The 19,079-nt window shown below is 40.4% G+C and overlaps 3 protein-coding genes across 3 annotated transcripts in view; 2 read left to right on the top strand and 1 right to left on the bottom strand.

The window, feature by feature from the left end:
- LOC144192014 (serine/threonine-protein kinase WNK1-like) overlaps window positions 1-4,542 on the top strand; it is a 29,482-nt gene extending 24,940 nt beyond the window's left edge. The window contains exons 25-28 of the mRNA XM_077711012.1: window positions 63-256; window positions 378-533; window positions 1,142-1,380; window positions 2,044-4,542. Of these exons, the coding sequence (XP_077567138.1) occupies window positions 63-256; window positions 378-533; window positions 1,142-1,380; window positions 2,044-2,427 (973 nt within the window). The 3' untranslated portion in view covers window positions 2,428-4,542. The remainder of the gene's footprint in view (window positions 1-62; window positions 257-377; window positions 534-1,141; window positions 1,381-2,043) is intronic.
- Window positions 4,543-4,641: 99 nt separating this feature from the next.
- rad52 (RAD52 homolog, DNA repair protein) lies at window positions 4,642-8,346 on the bottom strand. The gene is made up of 10 exons (XM_077711181.1): window positions 7,887-8,346; window positions 7,668-7,769; window positions 7,221-7,314; window positions 7,063-7,130; window positions 6,868-6,986; window positions 6,721-6,796; window positions 6,211-6,407; window positions 5,109-5,272; window positions 4,861-5,031; window positions 4,642-4,793 (listed from the first exon to the last, which is right to left on the bottom strand). Exons 1-10 carry the CDS (start codon window positions 7,938-7,940, stop codon window positions 4,732-4,734), a joined length of 1,107 nt encoding a protein of 368 aa, XP_077567307.1. The 5' UTR covers window positions 7,941-8,346; the 3' UTR covers window positions 4,642-4,731.
- Window positions 8,347-9,030: 684 nt separating this feature from the next.
- On the top strand, window positions 9,031-18,969 carry prr5a (proline rich 5a (renal)). The gene is made up of 11 exons (XM_077711262.1): window positions 9,031-9,396; window positions 10,527-10,657; window positions 11,929-12,054; window positions 12,714-12,794; window positions 13,535-13,583; window positions 14,480-14,537; window positions 14,618-14,709; window positions 14,786-14,926; window positions 15,001-15,136; window positions 16,012-16,278; window positions 17,104-18,969. The coding sequence occupies exons 2-11, from the start codon at window positions 10,527-10,529 to the stop codon at window positions 17,373-17,375; spliced, it is 1,353 nt and encodes a 450-aa protein (XP_077567388.1). The 5' UTR covers window positions 9,031-9,396; the 3' UTR covers window positions 17,376-18,969.
- The last annotated feature ends 110 nt before the right edge of the window (window positions 18,970-19,079 follow it).

The raw sequence follows: 19,079 nt of genomic DNA, 5'->3' as shown, positions 1-19,079 counted from the left end.
GTACGTAGCATCTTCAATCTTGAATGAAATGGAATTTAAATGAACTTGTGCTGCTTTTCCAGACACATGCTGGAGGTGCAAGCCCTGCAAACCCGCCAGAAAGACGAAATCGAGGCACTCTTCACCCGATTGGGGAAAACGGCGCCTCCTTCCGTGCTTTCTCCGGCCGTGGCCATGGCCGGAGGTCGACGCCGGCTCAAGAGCAAAAGCCACAAATCCTCTCGCAGCGGTGGACACCCGAGTCCTGTTTTCTCTGGTAAGAAGGACAACATAGTTTGCCAAATCTCAGGCAATGTCAAAACTGACATAGGGAATGAACCTATACCAGGAGGTTGTTTTTCCACTTTTAAACTAATCCAACTTATCCACGTGTTTAGGATCTTCGGCCTCAGTTCAAAGCGGTCCCGGCTCTGAGTCTCCCCCAAGAGAAAGTCCACCTTTGGCGGGTACAGGCCCCCAAACGCCAGCGGTAAAGTCTGTACAGGAGCTTCAATGCTCTCCATCCTTGCCCAGTCTCAGCAGTTGCTCCGCAGGTATGTGTTGTCTTCACAGATGTCTAATAGTGTTCCCTCGCTTATCGCGGTTAATGGGGACCGGACCACCCGCGATAAGTGAATTTCCGCAAAGTAGGCGTGCCCTTTCAAAAATGCTTAAAGAAACGTATAACACGTGCACAAAAGCACCACCAAGCAAAAACATCATAGTAGTCCGGATGGAGGATCTTCTGCAGTTTTTTTGTACGTAAGAAACATGGTTATTGGCAGTTGTGAACATTTTTGGGCGGTGAAGATGCGCCTGTAAACAGCCACGACGTCATCAATGCCATTCCTCAACTCTCACCATGTTATTGACCATTTCTTTGGTCTTTTTTTTTGATGCAATTACTAATTCTTAATGAATATTTTGTTTCCACCTCTTGTAAAATGATGTAATTCATAATTTTAACTTAATATCTTTAAATTTTTTATTTATTTTTTTCCTGAAAAAAATCTGCGAAGCTGCTAGTCCGCGATAGCTGAAGCGTGAAGTAGCGAGGGAACACTGTCTACTCATTCTCCTCATGGGTGTAACCATCCCATCTGTATTTTTGCCCATTTCCAATGTGACCCCAACCTTTTAACCTCCAACCTCCTTCCCACAGGTACAAGTGCGAGCACCTCCACCAATGGCTCGGGCCCATACCCGAACCACTCTCTTTCACTGACCCACACGAGCAGACCGGTTCCCGCGTTGGCCACCAACGCCAACGCGCAGAAGTGCAAGGGTACCTTTGACGAGTACCTGCACCAACAGGCCGATACGTGGGCTAAAGACATCAGACTTTCGCAGGGCAAGAGGGTCCCGAAACCTGGAGCGCAGACAACTACTCACGGACACGATGTAAGTACTCATTTGTATCCCGCTTTTGCGCCGAGTACCTTTTAGCATCTACAAGCTACGTGCCCCATTGAACCCTCTTAGGTACCGCTATCCAAAAGTGAATAACCATATCTTAGGGGACTATTTTGGACATTAAAAAACAACATTCCTATTGTCCATGATTATATTTTTGGTTTTAAAATGATGGCATTTTTGTGTATTCTTTTAAAATACACTTATAAGTGAATACTATGCTAATAGCGACATAAATGTAGTCAAAAGCCAAATACAGTGTTCCCTCGCTACTTGGCGGTTCAGCTACCGCGGACTCAGAGTTTCGCGGATTTTTGGGGGGAAAAAAATACAAATATTACATTGAAAGAACATATTTTACAGTTTTTTTTGTTATAACATGAATTTCACTCTACCCGTATTCTATATGATGTACTGTATACAGGGGTAAATCATAAAAAAAATTAAAAAAAATATTAAAATAAATAAAAAATTAAATAAAAAAAACTTGAATTAAATTAAAATTAAGCATTTTTGAAGGGGAACCCCTACTTTGCGGAAATGCACTTATCACGGGTGGTCCCGGTCCCCATTAACCGCGATAAGCGAGGGAACACTGTACACTCTGGTTCCGGACGTGGATTTACACGTCCTTCCTTCCCCCTCCACCAGGTGGTCCCACCTGCCAACCTTGGCCGCAAGTTCTCCGCTCCAGGCTACCTCTGCCCGACCCTCCCCTCCACGCCCGCGGGCACCGGCGGGGTTCCCGCGGCCGGTCCCTCGGCCGGTCCCTCCGTCCCCCCGGGTACCCGAAAAGGCTCCCTGGGCCCGGTGGGGCAGGCTTTCGGCTACGCCCCGCCGCAGTACGGCGCCCTTCAGTGGGCGGGACCCACGGGCAACTGCCAGGGAGGTATTCTCAGCCCCGCCCAGTACCAAGCGCCATTAACCACCCCGGTGTCAATGCACCAAAGCTACCACATGGGGGGCGCCGCCGCCGCCTCAGCCAGCCAGAAACCAGTCAGCCAGGGGGGAGGAGCCAATTTACGGCCCACGTAGCCTCGTTCAGTCCAGTTCCGAACAACCAGCTCTCTTTGTTTTATGACTATAATTATTATTATAATTTTTTTGGTTGTTTTTTGTTTGTTTTTTTACACAATTAAACGTCGTCCCCTCGCGTAGATTTGAAGTCTGCCGAGGCCCCGTCGGAGGGAGCGTGCAATACACAACCAATACAGCGAGCGTCCATTCGGCATGCCCGTAATCTGTGAAATTTGAGCCGTGTTGACGAGCTGATGGGTCAGCCAAAGATGTCTTTTCCATGTTTTTTTTTTTTTTTTTCTCGCGCGCAACAAACGCGACGATTCCAACCATCCGGGTGTCAAGCTGGACGCTTAAAATGGCGTCCATTCCAAGCCAAAAGTGGGACGGAGGAACTTTTTGAAGTGCTCGCGAAGGTGAATTGGAAAGAGAAAGGGAGAGGAAGGCGGAATAAGAAAAAGGATAGGAAAGTTGAGCAGGAAAGCAACCGTGGCTTGCAATATGTAGAAAATACACGCAGAAGTCAATGCAATAATAACAAAGCGGAATAGAGGAGAAAACTGCCCCCCCACACACACACACATATAAACACACAAACACTTTTCCTAACTGTGGCCTTATACCCTCCAAATGTATTTTTTTTTGTTTTTTGTACATAGATATTCAACATATTTATGTCTGGTGTCATTTGTGATTCTGTGTTTTCTACACTTTTGGGGAGATAGAAGAAGAAGAAGAAAAAACGGGGGTGACACAAAAAAAGCACCGTGACGGGAAAAACGATGCTGCTAAAGATCACAATCCGGCCGCGGGTATTTTATTTTCTTTTTTTTTTTTGTTGGTTTACACTTGAACGAATCCCACAGACAGACGGTCCCTCGCCAAAACCACTAAACTCACACAAAAAAAAAGTCCAAATAGTTTCCGGTTTTGTTAGTTTTCAAGCCAATTCAAGTTTAAAACCGATGAATTCGTGGGGTTCCCTCCTTTTTATTGTGGTCTTCTTTTTTTGGGGGGTTGTTTTTTGTACGCATTTATTTAATAAACAAAAAGCGTTCTTTATGGACTTGTATTCAGCCATCAAATTTTGATGTTGTCTCACTGTAATTATTAAGAAAAGGTTGTTAAACAACCTGTAGTTAAAGGAAATATACAAAAAAAAAAGTGCAATTGCAGGGTTATTATTTCTCTCCTTTTTTTTTCATCCTGCTGTAATATGAAGCTCTTTTTTTTGCTTAACCGCCATTTTCTTTTTTTGTTTTTCTTTTATTGTACATATTGTTCACTTCATGTGCTCCTATCTGCTTTTTATTTTTATTTTTTTTATGATTTTTGACACCGTCACTAGAGAACGCACTCGCACTCTAAACCTGGAAAACGTGAGGAACATTTTAGTGCCTTGCATCCTCAATTTTCGAGCACGATTCCATATTCTCTTTCTTAAGTATTACCTTACTGCACATCCGAGGGTTTGGCTTTCATTTAAACCGTGAACGTCCCGTTTCCCACCCTCCCGTACGCAATGTGAACGCAGCGCGATCAATGTAGACATTTGAAAAAGTCTTCTCTTTGATTTTTCACTGCTTTTTTGGCTGGCTTTTTTGTTGTTTTTGTTGTTTTTTTGTGGATTTCTCTCAAAACCATTTCACAAAGGCGCTCCAGTAGCTTGCTGGTAGTTTGGACGACTAGTTAAAACTTCTCTAGAGAAAAAAATAAGTTCCTGCAATGCAGAATATGCAAAGTTTTATAGGGATGAAGGAGGGTAAAGTGGGTGGAGTCACTCTTAAATGGAGGATGTGGCTTGACTTTTGGGCGTGTCCTTTGTTTTAAAACCCCGCCCCCTTTTGTTGGTATCTGCCAAAGTCATAGGCACAAGTGGATAAACGGCGTATGTAACCTAATGTGTTTTCTGCATGCCGGCCCCTCCCCCTTCCGGCAGCCATTGTACAGCACAAGTTTGATTTCAAAAAAAAATTCAAAAAGAACACAAAAAATTCCAAATAACGTTGAGGCTACTGACACAATTCTACTGCTTTCCGTATTGACTTCTTGTGATTCGGTGTCTGGTTTTTGTGTATGTTTTTCACATTGTACAAAATGTAAAAACAAATTAAAAAATATCAGTTAAATTGCAAAAAAGGGTGTTAACTTGTGCTTTTTTGTTTTTAAAACTTTTTTTAAGACGTTAAAAAAAAACTATTGTGATTGTAAAATAAGGAAATTCTAAGAATTGAAAGTAGGGAAATGCATTTTATTGAGCAGAAATACAACATTTTTAAAACTGATAATACAAAAAAAACTAAATAAGGAAGGTTAAGAACGTCAAGTGTCCAATCGGCGTTTCTTCATGAATTGACCAGTCCGGTATGGACTGGAGCTTTCAACTGAAAAAAATCCAACTGATAGTAACTAAATTAGACTTTTAAATCGGTTTAAAAAGAGCACACCTACCTGATCTGTCTTGACGCATTCCTGCCGGTCCTCTACCGTGTGGCGACTGCGGCGTCTTAATGCGCGTTTGCATCTTACGATTTTTCGGCGTACTCGGCCTCAACGCCCGATTGGACGTTTCTTGCTCTTGAATTCCACTCATGCGCAAATTCCAGAATTCGGGATCATCCGCTAAAAACAGGGTCGATTTATTTATTTATTTTTTAAAGGGATAGGGCAGAGAAAAAGATGGAGGCTAGATTGGTCACCTTCTTCTGTAACGATCACCTCCTGCTTGACCGATTTGTCCAATGTGGTGTCCTCCTGCTTCATTTGCTTGGCTTCCATTTCCATGCGGAACTTCTGTTGAAGCTGCTGCTGTCGTAACTTGCGTAGCTGTTTCGAGTCCGAGAAGGACCCGGACGAAGAATGCCTGAAGGAAACGGAATTGGGATATTTTTATCTTCAGATTGACCATATTTTGGGAAATCTCGATTAAGGCTGCCCTGATTTATGGACACTATTTTTTTTAGCATGGAAGGTGAACTGGTTAAACCAATGGAATCGGTGCTCGGGCGTTTGGTCGCCGGACGTTTGGTCGCGGGACGTTTGGTCGCCGGGCGTTTGGTCGCCGGGCGTTTGGTCGCCGGGCGTTTGGTCGCCGGGCGTTTGGTCGCCGGGCGTTTGGTCGCCGGTCAAATGGTGACAGTTTACTGTTGAAACCACCTCTCAAAATTGTATTCATGAGAGAGAGTTTAATATCTGAGTACTCTTTAATATCTAAGTAGTGTCTAAGTACTGTTTAATATCTAAGAGAAAGTTTAATATCTAAGTACTGTTTAATATCTAAGTACTGTTTAATATCTAAGTACTGTTTAATATCTAAGTACTGCTTAATATCTAAGTACTGTTTAATAGCTAAGTACTGTTTAATATCTAAGTACTGCTTAATATCTAAGTACTGTTTAATAGCTAAGTACTGTTTAATATCGAAGCACTGTTTAATATCGAAGTACTGTTTAATATCTAAGTACTGTTTAATATCTAAGTACTGTTTAATATCTAAGTACTGTTTAAAATCTAAGTACTGTTTAAAATCTAAGTACTGTTTAAAATCTAAGTACTGTTCAATATCTAAGTACTGTTTAATATCTAAGAGAGTTCAAAATCTAAGTACTGTTTAATATCTAAGTACGGTTTAATATCTAAGTACTGTTGACCGGCGAACAAAAGGGACCAAACGTCCGGCGACCAAATGGCCGGTCACGATGTTCTCAGGGCTTTAAAACTGCAGCAAAAAAATACAATGCACTCTGAAGAAAGTTAACTTAATGTGTTTCCAGTATAGTTGGAGGGGGGAAGAAGCTTTACCTTGAGACTTCGCCCTTGTTTTCCACATCGTCAAGGGAAGGAGTGCCCGTTTCGGAAAAGCTCTGTCTCGGGGTGTCGGCTGTGGACGGGGCGATGGCGGGCCTGGCTTCTCGGCGTAAGCTTTCGTATCGGGCCTTCTCCACAGTGGGTTCGGTTTCGGAGCGTTTGGTCTGGGCTGGATTCAAGACCGGTGCCGGCTGTGCGACACCACAAAAAAAGCCAAAGTTATACATTGAAACCTATAGTCATTTTTTTTTTCAATTTAATTAGTATTACATTTTTTTTGTCTTAATGTTAACTACAGACAGACAGATTTTAGATACATGAGGTTCCTGCAAACCTCCAAAATATGGCAGCATAACCTTACGTCTGGTCTCAGGACCGTGTGGTCGTAGTTCATTTGAACTTTTCTCTTTTTGTATTTTTTCTCATTAGCATTGATGGACTTTCAATTCAATTGGACATCAACTCACTTTGCTTTCAAAATCCAAAGAGTGGAACTCTATTTACCTGTTTGGGAATCTTGTTAATAGCCTGTAGGTACCCTTTGTCTAAGATGCAGTTTCCCAATGCGTTCCCGAAGCACCTAAACAGCAAAAACCCCAAAAAATGAAACCCTAAAAACCACCACAGCAAGCATCTTACATTTTCCAATACCTGAGTGCTCGTTTCAGTCCATCAGTGACCGCCTCCTTTCTAGCTTTCTCCAAAGACAACGCTTTGGACTTTAAACCTTCGCTGACCCCATAACCCACATCCTCGTGGAACGCTCCATCCTGTGGACAAAAAATCCATTTCAGCCAGAGAGGAATACTAAAAAAAACTTCAATTCCCAGAGTCCAAATACTTCACCTTTAGCTGCACTTTGACAAAAGCGCTAACACCGGCATAGAATTTCCCGTTGACCAAGTCCACAAAGTCTAAGGAGGCAAATGTGAGGTGTTAAGGGCGGCGACTGGGTTGCCGTGGAAACGGGTTACCCCGGAAACGGACGAGAGGGGGTACAGTACCGACATTCTGCTGCGAGATGGAGTGAGACCAGCCGTTATAGCCAAACATCTCATTAGCCAAGCTGATGACACGGTGGCCTTCAACGTAGCAAACCTGTATTAAAAAAAGAATGATTAAGTATCTATTATTACCTATGGAGGGTGGAGCTTTGTGTTTTTTAATCAACCAATCGAAATGTACCAAAATTCTCAACCCTTGGATTATTTTTGAAAAAAAACTAGATGTCCAATTTGGAAAATGTCGGTGGGCCGGATTAAAAAGCCTAGCGGCCCGGATGTGGCCCGCGGGCCCTATTTTTTGCTAATGACTGTTCTAGATAGAATGGATTGGACGTCAAGCGCCACCAAAGGCAATGGAAAATTAGTCATAATACTTTTTAGCGACCAAAAATAAATAATTCTCTATTAGGGTTAAAAATAATAATACTATGTTTTAATAAAAGTTGCCTTTTGTCCTCCTCCAGCCATTCTTGAACTAAGAAATTCTGGCCCCAGCTTCTGTCGAAGTGCATTGTGGACAGCTTGCTGCTCCTCGGCTGTATAAGCACACTATGGAAGAAATTAAAAGAAAAATATCATGCAAATGTGATTATTTGTTGTATATTGTCCCCATTGTGGACGTGCACAGATAAAAACTATTCAAAGTTGTTTCGTCAAGTAACATACCTGACCGAAGCGTGAGACAGAACTCGTTTTACTCTCCTCCGAAAGGCCTGACATTTTGAAAATGCTTTTTATTTAAAAAAATAAAAACAATAATTATACAGGATAAGCGTAGACGAATAAATTTGGATGGAAAAATTTAAATTCGCGTTTCTTTTTCGATTATTCGTGGCGTCGAATAGCTCATGAGTCCCTCTGGTGGTCGGAAGGCGAATCGCACACACCAATATTTAAACTCAATGGGTATTTTATTAGTCAAGTTGCCTTGAGAGCCACCAGGTGGAATCAAAAAGCTAAGTATGACCCACGAAGATGTTAAATTGTGCCCTCTGACATCGCCTCGTATGAACAAAAGTCCTCCAAATCAAACAAAAGCCCTAATAAATAAAACTTGTCGTATTTGTCATAGTTTAGCCTCACATTTGAGCATTCTGCTGTAATAATCCGGAAGTGAGCCGTATGGTGAGTTCAAATGATCAGAAAACTCTGGAAAAATTAGTGCTAATAGTGACCATAGTATTTACTATTTAATAGTATTTTTTTCGTGAATTTGGTAGCAAATATCTGTTGTTTTCACCGATTCTGTGCATTCATTAGTTTCATGACCTGCTTTGTTGTTGTTGATCTTTAAAGTGTGTTAATGTGTGCCTCTCTGATCCAATAAATACAGATTAAATGTCACACGACACGCAAACATGTGTGCAGCTCTACTGGCTGAGCACATTGTCACGAATACGTGGTGCAGTAGATTTGGAAAGCTTAAAAGGGTGAGTAATATTGTATTTTATTTGTTTAAAGAGCACATGTTAGGCTTGTTTATAAAACTGTTCTTGAGATACTCGAAGAAAAAAGATAATTCACGCATGAAACGATTGAGTACAACATTTATTGCAATTTCCTGTCGTTTATGGAACAAAACAAGCCGTTTGTCAATATGTGCAATTTTATGCAAACATTAGGCAAACCATTGACTGCTGCGCAAACAGCTCGGACGCAAAATGGTCGACTTTTGACAACGCCTTTTTCAATTGCCTCTCATTGCACATCATTTTTCTACCTGTATAAATACGATATCTACGATGGAAACACTCGCTTTGTTTTGAATGTGTTTGTGTCGTTCAGGGACTTCACGGAAATCCCGAAAGCGAGCTCTTCCAACATGACACCTCCTTGCGTAAACAGACACCGCCGCCGTGCGCGTGCGTGTGCGAGCGACTGTAGCTCCGCCGAATAGTGTGCGTGCATCTGGTCAAAACAAAGCGGGGGCGCGCGCGTGCAAGCGCACGGGAGCGAGCAAAGGCGCATGCTTCATGAATGAGTCCTCCGCGGTCCGCTCTCCGAACGCCGCCACATCCTCCACCGCAGGGGCGCACATCCTCGAAGCCGTCGCCCGACTGGGAGCCCCCTCCGACGGATTGGAGCCTCCGATGAGCCCGGACGGAGCCGACCTGACATCGGAGCTTTATCCGCGCGTCGTCATCTCGGCTGCAAGCGGACGACAGGACACGGAACGGTAAGCGTGGCAACTTGAGCTTCCACCCTGGTGCTTTTTTTTGTATTGTTTGTGTTGTTTTGGGAAAACACCTCCGTTTTGATCGACGTGGACCGTCGCTGTGCTGTTTTTTGGTGCGTGAGAATCGGGCTCGGCTGCCGTAGGCCACCCACCGATCCCGCTCGTAAAAAAAAAAAAATGTTACCGTAAAGAGACAAAGAGGAGAAAGGGGAAGGGTAAGGGGGGTCTGCCTCAGCTTTCAATTAAGGGATAAAAAAATAAAATTAAAATAAAAAAAATATTTTAAAAAAATACGCCTTTGCTTAGTTGTAAAGGGGCGTTTCAAAAGGCGTAGTTCTTTTTGTCTAAATAAATAAAAAATAAAAAAACTCACATCCCAGACTGTAGTTCACCCTTTTGACCAGTAGGTAGCGCGTTTCTATGGTGCGACACCCAAATAAAAGGCGTGCCATTCCACCCTCCAATGGATTATTTTCTCCATTCGATACAAGGCTAACTAATTTAATAAAGAGACATAAATATTGAGGAACATATGTTCATGTTAATAGCCATTTATATTTAAATATGTAAGTTTATAAGCTAAAGCAGGGGTAGGGAACCTTTTGTCTCCCTCCACTAACACACAGACCCAGCCTTTAAGATGATTGGCTAAGAGATTCCGAGATGGGAGTTTACGTATGCTAATTGCTTTTGAGTTCCAGGTATGAGGAGAGAAGTTGTTTATGCTAATTTAGCACACTTTTTGAAGGGAACTACACAGTCACCTCTCGAGCCAGCCAATCTGTTCACATGGTTAAAATTAGTGGTTAAGTGGAAATTTCAATGGAATACAGTGAAATATAGCAAAGACGGAATAGTTAGCGCTACATGCTCGTACATGCTTTTAGCCTTGAGTACCGTGTGTGTGTGTGTGTGTGTGTGTGTGAAGGTTAAGTAAAGCAAATATTGCAAAACACTTGTTATGGAAATTTATCAGAGCCATACCTAGCTAGCTCACGGGTGTCAAAATGGTGGCCCGAGGGCCAAATGCGGCCCACTTGTCATTTTTTTTGCGGTCCGCCCCCAAAAAATCATGTAAATAAAGATTATAGATTTTTAATTGTTTTGTTTGAACCTATTTCCACGTGTAGATGCTGGACGGACTCCGGCGGCGGCATGCCTCGCGTTCTTCGCCACGGCCCCTGTCCCTCAACTTCAGCACCTTCTCGGCGCCTCCCCCAAGCCCAGACTTGGACGCCGGCAATGAGCATCCAATCAGAAGGTGGGCGCCATTCCTCCCTTGAGATTAACGCGTTCTAATCGGGTAATCTACTTATCTGCGTGCTGTTAAATCTGTCGGCTCTTGTCTCTATCAAATCGAGACCGTCTTCTGAATTGTTAGTTTGGCTGTGGAGACTAGTCTTTCCTAACTTTTTTGGGATATCTCAAGGCACACCATTGTCGGAAAATCTTCTAATTGAAAACTATATGGACTAGAATGACAGGAATCATATAAACCCCAAAAACTATTCCAAAATATTCCAAAATATTCCAAAATATTCCAAAATATTCCAAAATATTCCAAAATATTCCAAAATATTCCAAAATATTCCAAAATATTCCAAAATATTCCAAAACATTCCAAAACATTCCAAAACATTCCAAAATATTCCAAAATATTCCAAAATATTCCAAAATATTCCAAAATATTCCAAAATATTCCAAAATATTCCAAAATATTCCAAAATATTCCAAAATATTCCAAATTATTCCAAAGTATTCCAAAATATTCCCAAATATTCCCAAATATTCCCAAATATTCCAAAATCGGAACGTCTAATGTCCAAAAAAATTGTTAGTGGTCCCAAAAGTCTAGGGTTCACCTAATGTAGTGCTTTTAATCTCATCATTAAATGATTTTTAATCCCAATATTTCTTAAATCTCCTAATATGGCATGAAAAACAATGTTGTTCAAATAAAACAAAATGTAGGGGAAAAAATTGTCATATTTTCAGGGTAAATTGTTATATTATTAGAAACCAATAATAGCATTACCCCCGATTATAATAAGTAAGTAGTAGTAGTAGTAGTAGTAGTAGTAATAGCAATAGAAGTAATAGTAATAATAATAAAGAAAATGTAGAAAAATAAATAATTGTCATTTTCAGGGTGAATTTTGTGTTATTAGAAACGAATAACACCATTACCCTTGATTATAATAATAATAATATAATACAAACTACTAACTAACCTAAAGTTTCAACAAATGTTCCTAAATGGCTTCATTTTGTGTGTCAAATGCTAACATTTAATGAAATTATAATAGATTTATTCCCCAAAATGCCATTTTTTTGACTGCCCTGTACTGTAACCCGCACATTTCCCACACCGAGCTGTACAGTGACAAACACTGCCGCTGCCGCTCACCCCGCATTTTCCTGGTATCTGCCTGTTGCATAAATATTTGTTGGCATGAATGGCGCCATTGTTTGGGGATCCCATCGCTACACGTTCTTGCTGTTTTACACCCGCGTTTTTATGACCCCCGTCAGGACGCTACACCGCCTCAAGCTGATGAGCTCGCCTAGCCTTAGCGAGCTAGCTAAGAGCGACAAGGGTTCACCGGAGGACAGAGGCGAGAAGCAAAAGAGGGCGGGGGCTAACGCCACCTGGAACAGGTACGTCTTTCACACTTTTCGCAATCCCGTTTCTTACAATTTCAACACCGCCGAAATTCCCAACCGCTTTGAATAGCACAAATTTGCGACTGTACCAGTTTATTTTAGTTAGTGCTTAATGGGTTCTGGGTCAGGGGCAAGATGGGAGGCTTTCCCCAGTGGTTAGCCAATTGGACGGGACGTACTGTAGGGAATTTTTACTGTTGTTCAATTTGTGTTCCCCAGTGGATGTTGATTTAAGAGTTATCGTTAGCTTAGCCCGTTGACTGTTAGCATAATTGATGGATTATGATTTTTGGTAGTTAGTAAATGGGGAGAAGTTGATTTTGAAAGAACACATAGGCCCTAATAGATGTCCAATCTATTGCAACTGAGCTATCAAAAAACATTTAAAAAGTAGAATTTTGGTTGTTGTTGTAATTAATTTCACTTTTTTTGTTGGAGACCCCTGTTAATGTATTAAAACCATTTAAAGGGCCAGTACAAAAAAATCTTGGACTAGGAAGTGAAATTATCCATGAACACTTTTAATGTTTAATTGAACTGTCTACATTAATCCACACAAACAATTTTTCACTGAAATTAGGTACGCTCAAGACTGGTCGCCTGGCGAAATACGTTTTTTTTTTGGTTGAAATATACTTTGTTTGTGTTTGCAGCATCCACAACGCCGTCATCTCAGTCTTCCAAAAGAAAGGTTTGGCTGACAATGAACTTTACGCCCTCAATGAAGGCGTCCGGTAAGTTGTTTCCTACTTTTCATTCCTTCACCTGACATGTCCGCTAACGCTATATCAACAAACAACAAGTGCATTTTTTTGGTCCTAAACTATATAAGACACATTTGAAATACAATTACTTCATTGCGGAAGCTAACTATACTCCCAATTTTAGCTTAATGTCTGCTAGCTTAATGCTAACGCATAATGGAAACAGTACTGCTAGCCCAACAGAACTAGCATAGCCGTTTTATCCATTATAAACATTTTAATAGCATTTATGTGAAAACAAGAGGTAGGACAAAACAACTCTAAAACTAATTCATTCTATTTCCATTCACTACAATGGAAAACATTAGCTTAACGTCCGCTAGCTTGTTACTAACACAATAAAAACACTACTGCTAGCCCAACAAAACTAGCATAGCTGTTTCACCCATTATAAACCTTTTAATAGCATTTATGTGAAAACAAGAGGTAGGACAAAACAACCCAAAAAACAAAATAATTCTATTTCTGTTGACGACAATGGAAAAAAAATCCAAAATGTGCTGACGGCGCAATTGCTAGCGACGCCAATTCTTTTGCCGCGTGGTCGCAGCAGATATGTGATTATCTCAAGCCGTCTGGCGCGTGTACGCCGTCATTACGGAAAGTTTAGTAAACAAGGGCAGTTCCACAAAAAAAAAGATAAAGTGGACACACAATATCCTGTTTTGTAACAAGAAATGTCAACATGACTTCATGTTTTCCACCACTAGGCACCTGCTGAAAACTGAGCTGGGTTCTTTCTTCACAGAATACCTTCAGGTAATTCTAGAAACCACATATCATATGTTTAGAATTGTTTTACGGGCCCCAAAACAAAAATACTCTGTGATTTTCAGAATCCAGACTAATTCAAACAAACTACATCATTTCATTTCATGGAATTCTCTTCGTTTACAGCTAACAAATCTTGTGGAATGCCATTGACTTGCTAACAAAAATTAGCATTGCCACAAAATAGTTTGACCAAAAAAATGAAACCCAAACACATTGAAATTCCATTCATTTGACGTTAAAAAAATCTTATCAAATCGACTTGGCAAGAAAACAAATTAGTTAGCATTAGCAAACATTTTATATTCACTCAATCATTCATACACATAAACACTGAGTGGAATTTAGGGAAACTTTATATACCGTGAAACACTGTAGACTAGCTACCAAACAATTAGCATTGCTATATAACGCTTTAATATCATTAAATTTGCTAACCGCTAACTAATCTTATGGAACGCCATTGACTTGCTAACAAAATTAGCATCACAACAAGATAGTTTGACCAAAAAAGTTCAACCCACACACATCATTTCATTTATTAACAAAACAAATGCGTTAGCATTAGCATATAGTCAAACATTTTATATTAAAACGCTCAAATATTCAAACACCTTTTCATTTATTAACAAAACAAATGCCTTAGCATATATTCAAACATTTTATATTAAAACACTCAAATATTCAAACACATCATTTCATTTATTACCAAAACAAATGCCTTAGCATTAGCAAACATTGTATACTCAAACACTCCAATGTTCAAACCCATTAAACACTTAGTTGAATTTAGAGAAACTTTCTATACCTTAAAACACCATAAACTAGCTAACAACAATTAGCATTGCTATACTATAACCCTTTAATATCTTTAAATGTTCCAGAACCAATTGCTGACCAAGGGCATGATCATCCTGAGGGACAAAATACGCTTCTACGAAGGTACCTTTCATACTCAGACGTTTACAGACGTCCAATCCCTTCCACATCAAAACCGATTGGACATTTATGCCACCTCGCAGGTCAGAAATTACTGGACTCTCTAGCCGAGACGTGGGACTTCTTCTTCTGCGACGTACTGTCCATGCTGCAGGCCATTTTCCATCCAGTCCAGGTTAGCCGTCCTCCACTAGGACTTCAATTCTACCATCCACATTATTATTATATATTAATTTTTGTTTTGGTTCTAGGGTAAGGAACCCTCCGTCCGCCAGCTAGCTCTACTCCATTTCCGGAGCACCATCGTCCTTAGCGTCAAGCTAGAGGACGCCCTGTCTCGGCCGCGGGCTCGAGTCCCGCCCTCCGTCACGCAGATGCTGCTGGTGTTGCAGGTAGTCGGTTGTCGCTAATTCCGCGCCGTCCTATAGCACGCCAGGATGTTCTGTAGCGTACCGTGTCGCCTCAGGGCGTCCGCGAATCGCGTGGCGTGAACGAGGACTACCTGAGGTTGGAGTCTTTGGTCCAGAAGGTGGTGTCGCCCTACCTGGGAACTCACGGGCTTTATTCGGGAGACAATATGGAGGACCATTGTTGTGTTTTAGGTGAGTGCTAAATGCTAAAAAGGCATGCTAAATGCTAAAAAGGCATGCTAAATGCTAAAAAAAGCATGCTAAATGCTAAAAAAGCATGCTAAATGCTAAAAAAAAGCATGCTAAAAGCTAAAAAAAGTATGCTAAATGCTAAAAAAGCATGCTAAATGCTAAAAAAGCACGCTAAAAAGAATGCTAAATGCTAAAAAAGCATGCTAAAGGTTCACAATGCATTTTTGGGTAGTATACATGTATACAGTTGTACTTAAAGAATTGTTTTTTTCGTAACTTGCAATTTTCGTAAGTAGAAGTGTACTTTATATGTAAATTCTGTCATTTGTTACACGGTCCTCACACAACTACCAAGTAAATCCTTTAAAATTGGTCAAAGTGTCCCAATTTTGGATGAAAAATGTTAGGAAACACACAAAAATTATAAGGAAATTATTTATTAATGTCTTAAAATATATAAAGCATATGAAAATGTGCCCTTTGCTGCTGAAATATCTCCCTCTGTGGCTGTTATAGGTGTAATACCTGTGTTTGTCCGCCAGGTGGTGGCAAGAATCGGTTCTATCGGAGCCAAAAGCCATGCACTTTGTAGCACATTTTTTACTTTTTCGTGTGCCCTATCTGTGTGTGTGAGAGAGAGAAAATATGTGCCATTTGTAGTTTTTTTATCACTTAATAAGGGTAATTCTAAATAAAATAATGGATAAGGAAATGCATTTTCTTTTAGAGGGATTTCGTAACTTTTTTGTCACTCATTTGCATATAAAAGATAATGTGTAACCTGAAATGTTCGTACCTAGTCATTCGTAAGTAGAGGTGTATTTTGTTTGTTTGTTTGTTTGTTTAATGATGTCATGTATTTTGCTCCTTTTTAGAGAAGCGTTTCCAGTGGGGCTGGTCCAAATCGGCCGAGCACCTGTCCAAGAACCCGGTGGTCCGCTCCAAAAGCTACAACATCCCGCTGCTTTTGACGCCTGTGGCGGAGTACGACGCCGACTGTGGCTCGGCGGGCTGTGCCGGCGGGGGCGGGATCCGCCGCCACTCGGCCTGCGAGATCTCCTCTTGCCTGGAGGAGCAAAAACTCAACTACGCCGAGCAGCTGCGGCCTTCTGACAGGCTTTGCGTGGGATCGCACTACAAAGGTAAGAAAAATGACACTATTTTCAACCAATCAGCAGTCCCGATACAGGGAACATTTTTATTAGGTGCTTAACTGTTCAAAAGTACTTAATAACAATATTTTCCAGTACCGTATTTTCACGACTATAAGGCGCACCGCATTATAAGGCGCACCCTCAATGAATGACGTTTTTGCCATATATAAGGCGCACTGTATTATAAGGCACACAGTCTATTTTGGAGAAAATTTCAGACTTTTAAGTGCGCCTTATAGTGGTGAAAATACGGCAATTGCTATTGACTTACAGGTATGAAGCACTCATTCACTACACAGTCACCTCTAGAGCCAGCCATTGTTGATGTTTTGGATTTTTTTGGGTTTAAAATCTTGCAGTGGGGGAGGAGCTATATGATGGAAGATTTTTTTAAACTAAGATAGCCTGATCTGCATATTTAACGGTATTGTTTCAGTTCAGGCGTTTGTGTTTTTTTTAATATCCGACAGTGGTGGTTTTTCGTTTTTTGGTTTTCTGTTTTTTCCATATATAAGGCGCACTGTATTATAAGGCGCACTGTCTATTTTGGAGAAAATTTAAGACTTAAGTGCGCCTTATAGTCGTGAAAATATGGTACATTGCTTCCAGTTTACGGAAATTAAAATGACTTCCAATATATCAAAACAAAATCCAAGTTACGAAATCCTCCCAAAACGTCAATACATTTCCTGCATCTGCTATTTTATTTTGAAATTGTCACAATATCATCTCCTCCTGCTTGAAAATCTCCCTAAACTAAGCGTGTATGTATAAACTCCACATGAAAACGACATTCGACCATTTTTTTTACAGGCGCGGTGGCAGGTGGCGCCTCTGCGAACCTCCCTCCGTCACCCCCGTCCATCCCGCGCTCGTCGGGGGCCCTCCACGGCACGGAAGCCACCACCGCCGTCACCGACATGGGCCGGGCGGCATCCCGCTCGCCGCCGAGTGAGTCGTCCAGCCCCGAAACCGTGGTCGGGCAAGCGCCGCGGTCCGCCGACTCGGACTCGGACGGAATTTTCATCGACTTCCCGCCTCGCTCGTCCGAGCGTGTTCGCGAGAGCCGGCAGAGCACGGTGTAAGCGACCATTCATTGCTAACAGTACATTTGGCACATTTCAGCGCGTGGTTTTGCTCATCATTTGGCCTTTTTTCCCACTTTTGTCGCAAAAAAAGAAGGAAATTTAATAGAAAAATCAGGCGTGTAGAAACAGCACTTATGATAAAGCGTAATGTGGTTGTTTTTTGTCATTTTAGCCACTAAAACACAGCCTAGATTCAATTTTCCTTTGACGATATTTGCCACAAAATGCTATTGCTATTTATTTGTATGTGTATGAATAGTTTTGTTATTATTTTCCACTCAATTTTCCAGAAAAAAAAACTTTTTGGTGGAATATTTGCCAATGAAAAGCATTAATTGCCTTTTTGAGGGAAAAATTGATGAAAAATATAGATATAATATATATCTAAGTAGTATTATAATACTTACATAAAGATTTTCAAGGTTGAATTTGCTGGAAAAAAACATAAAACTGTAAAAAAAAACATATTTGAGGGAGAAATTTAATATACTAAAGCTTTTATAATGTTTTTAAAGGGAATTAATTTGGCAAATAATTTTATTAAAACATAAAAAATTGCGGCCAAAAAAAAAAACAAGTTCAGATAAACGACAACAACCCAACGCAGTACTTCTTTTTTTTTTTTTTTTTTGATAACTGACATAACTTAAAAATAAGTTCATACTTAATAAGACCTGAAAAAAAGAATTAATTTAATAAATTCAAAATGGATTGGTCGTCCAGTGGGTTAATTAGCACTTAAATAAAAGCCCTCACAACCACTCCTCCCACTTTTAGTGAATTGGACATCTATGGTTGTCAATGGCAGGCAACAAGGATTTAGTAGATGTATTTTTGTTTTGTTTTTTAAACTTTGATTGTTTTAACGGGCATTGATTGTTTTTTCTATCCAGGTACGACAGGTACTTTCGTTATTTATTGACTGAAATAATAAGAGGGTAACTCCGCCCACTTCCTGTTTTCACTATTCCTCTTTATATTAAATTCCAAGCGTGTGATGTCATCAAATGGAAACCAACCAAAATCCCAAAGTGGATTAATTAATGTATTGAGCAGCTTCATTCCAATGATATTTTTTTGATTGATTTATGAATGTAAAAAAAAAAAAAACGTCATTCCATTTTTGAAAAATGACAAGTTTTCCACTTAGTAGCACGTTGTTTTTTACGACTTATTTTTTTAACGTGTCATGTCGCTCTTTTTGCATTTGGCTAACGGGCTGTTTTCGTGTTTCTGCTTGTTGACGTTTAAAAAAAAAGTTGCTTTTTAAATGCTGCCCTTGTTTTGGTTTAGGAATTGTTTACATTTCAAGACAATTGTACCGAATGTCGTCACACACTGTAATTTGCACCTCGTTGTGACAAGTGAGTCGTTTGGATGTTTTTCTGGTGGTCTCGGCAGATGGAAATTTTTAATAATAAGGGCTTGAAAAAAAGAAAATCTTTTACAACAGGAACAAAAAAAACAAAGGTTTTACCTCAAGTTTTTTCTACTTTACTTTTTTGGGACAATCGATGGAGTTGTAATTTGTAATCATTTGTTATACTTGCCTGGTATAAAAAAAATGATTTGAATAAAATGTTCAAATGTGGGTTGTTTTTGAGGAATTATCAAACAAGCTATTTTTCGTTAGAAAATAATATAAATGAAAAAATATTAATAGTTTTTATTTAAACTGTGACAACGTCATTTCCTGTCTAG

Source organism: Stigmatopora nigra, unplaced genomic scaffold, assembly GCF_051989575.1.
Source record: "Stigmatopora nigra isolate UIUO_SnigA unplaced genomic scaffold, RoL_Snig_1.1 HiC_scaffold_25, whole genome shotgun sequence".
Taxonomy (NCBI): Eukaryota; Metazoa; Chordata; class Actinopteri; order Syngnathiformes; family Syngnathidae; genus Stigmatopora; species Stigmatopora nigra.
Note: the sequence above shows the minus strand (reverse complement) of the source record. Positions and strands in the feature narration are given on the sequence as shown.

Coding starts and splice junctions, on each gene's coding strand:
- prr5a (XM_077711262.1), top strand. CDS start 10,527: ATGCTGGACGGACTCCGGCGGCGGCATGCCTCGCGTTCTTCGCCACGG. Junction 13,584..14,479: donor TCTTCACAGAATACCTTCAG/GTAATTCTAGAA, acceptor TAAATGTTCCAG/AACCAATTGCTGACCAAGGG. Junction 14,710..14,785: donor CCATTTTCCATCCAGTCCAG/GTTAGCCGTCCT, acceptor TTTTGGTTCTAG/GGTAAGGAACCCTCCGTCCG.
- rad52 (XM_077711181.1), bottom strand. CDS start 7,940: ATGTCAGGCCTTTCGGAGGAGAGTAAAACGAGTTCTGTCTCACGCTTC. Junction 7,315..7,667: donor TGGCTGGAGGAGGACAAAAG/GCAACTTTTATT, acceptor TTTTTAATACAG/GTTTGCTACGTTGAAGGCCA. Junction 6,987..7,062: donor TTGTCAAAGTGCAGCTAAAG/GTGAAGTATTTG, acceptor TTTTGTCCACAG/GATGGAGCGTTCCACGAGGA.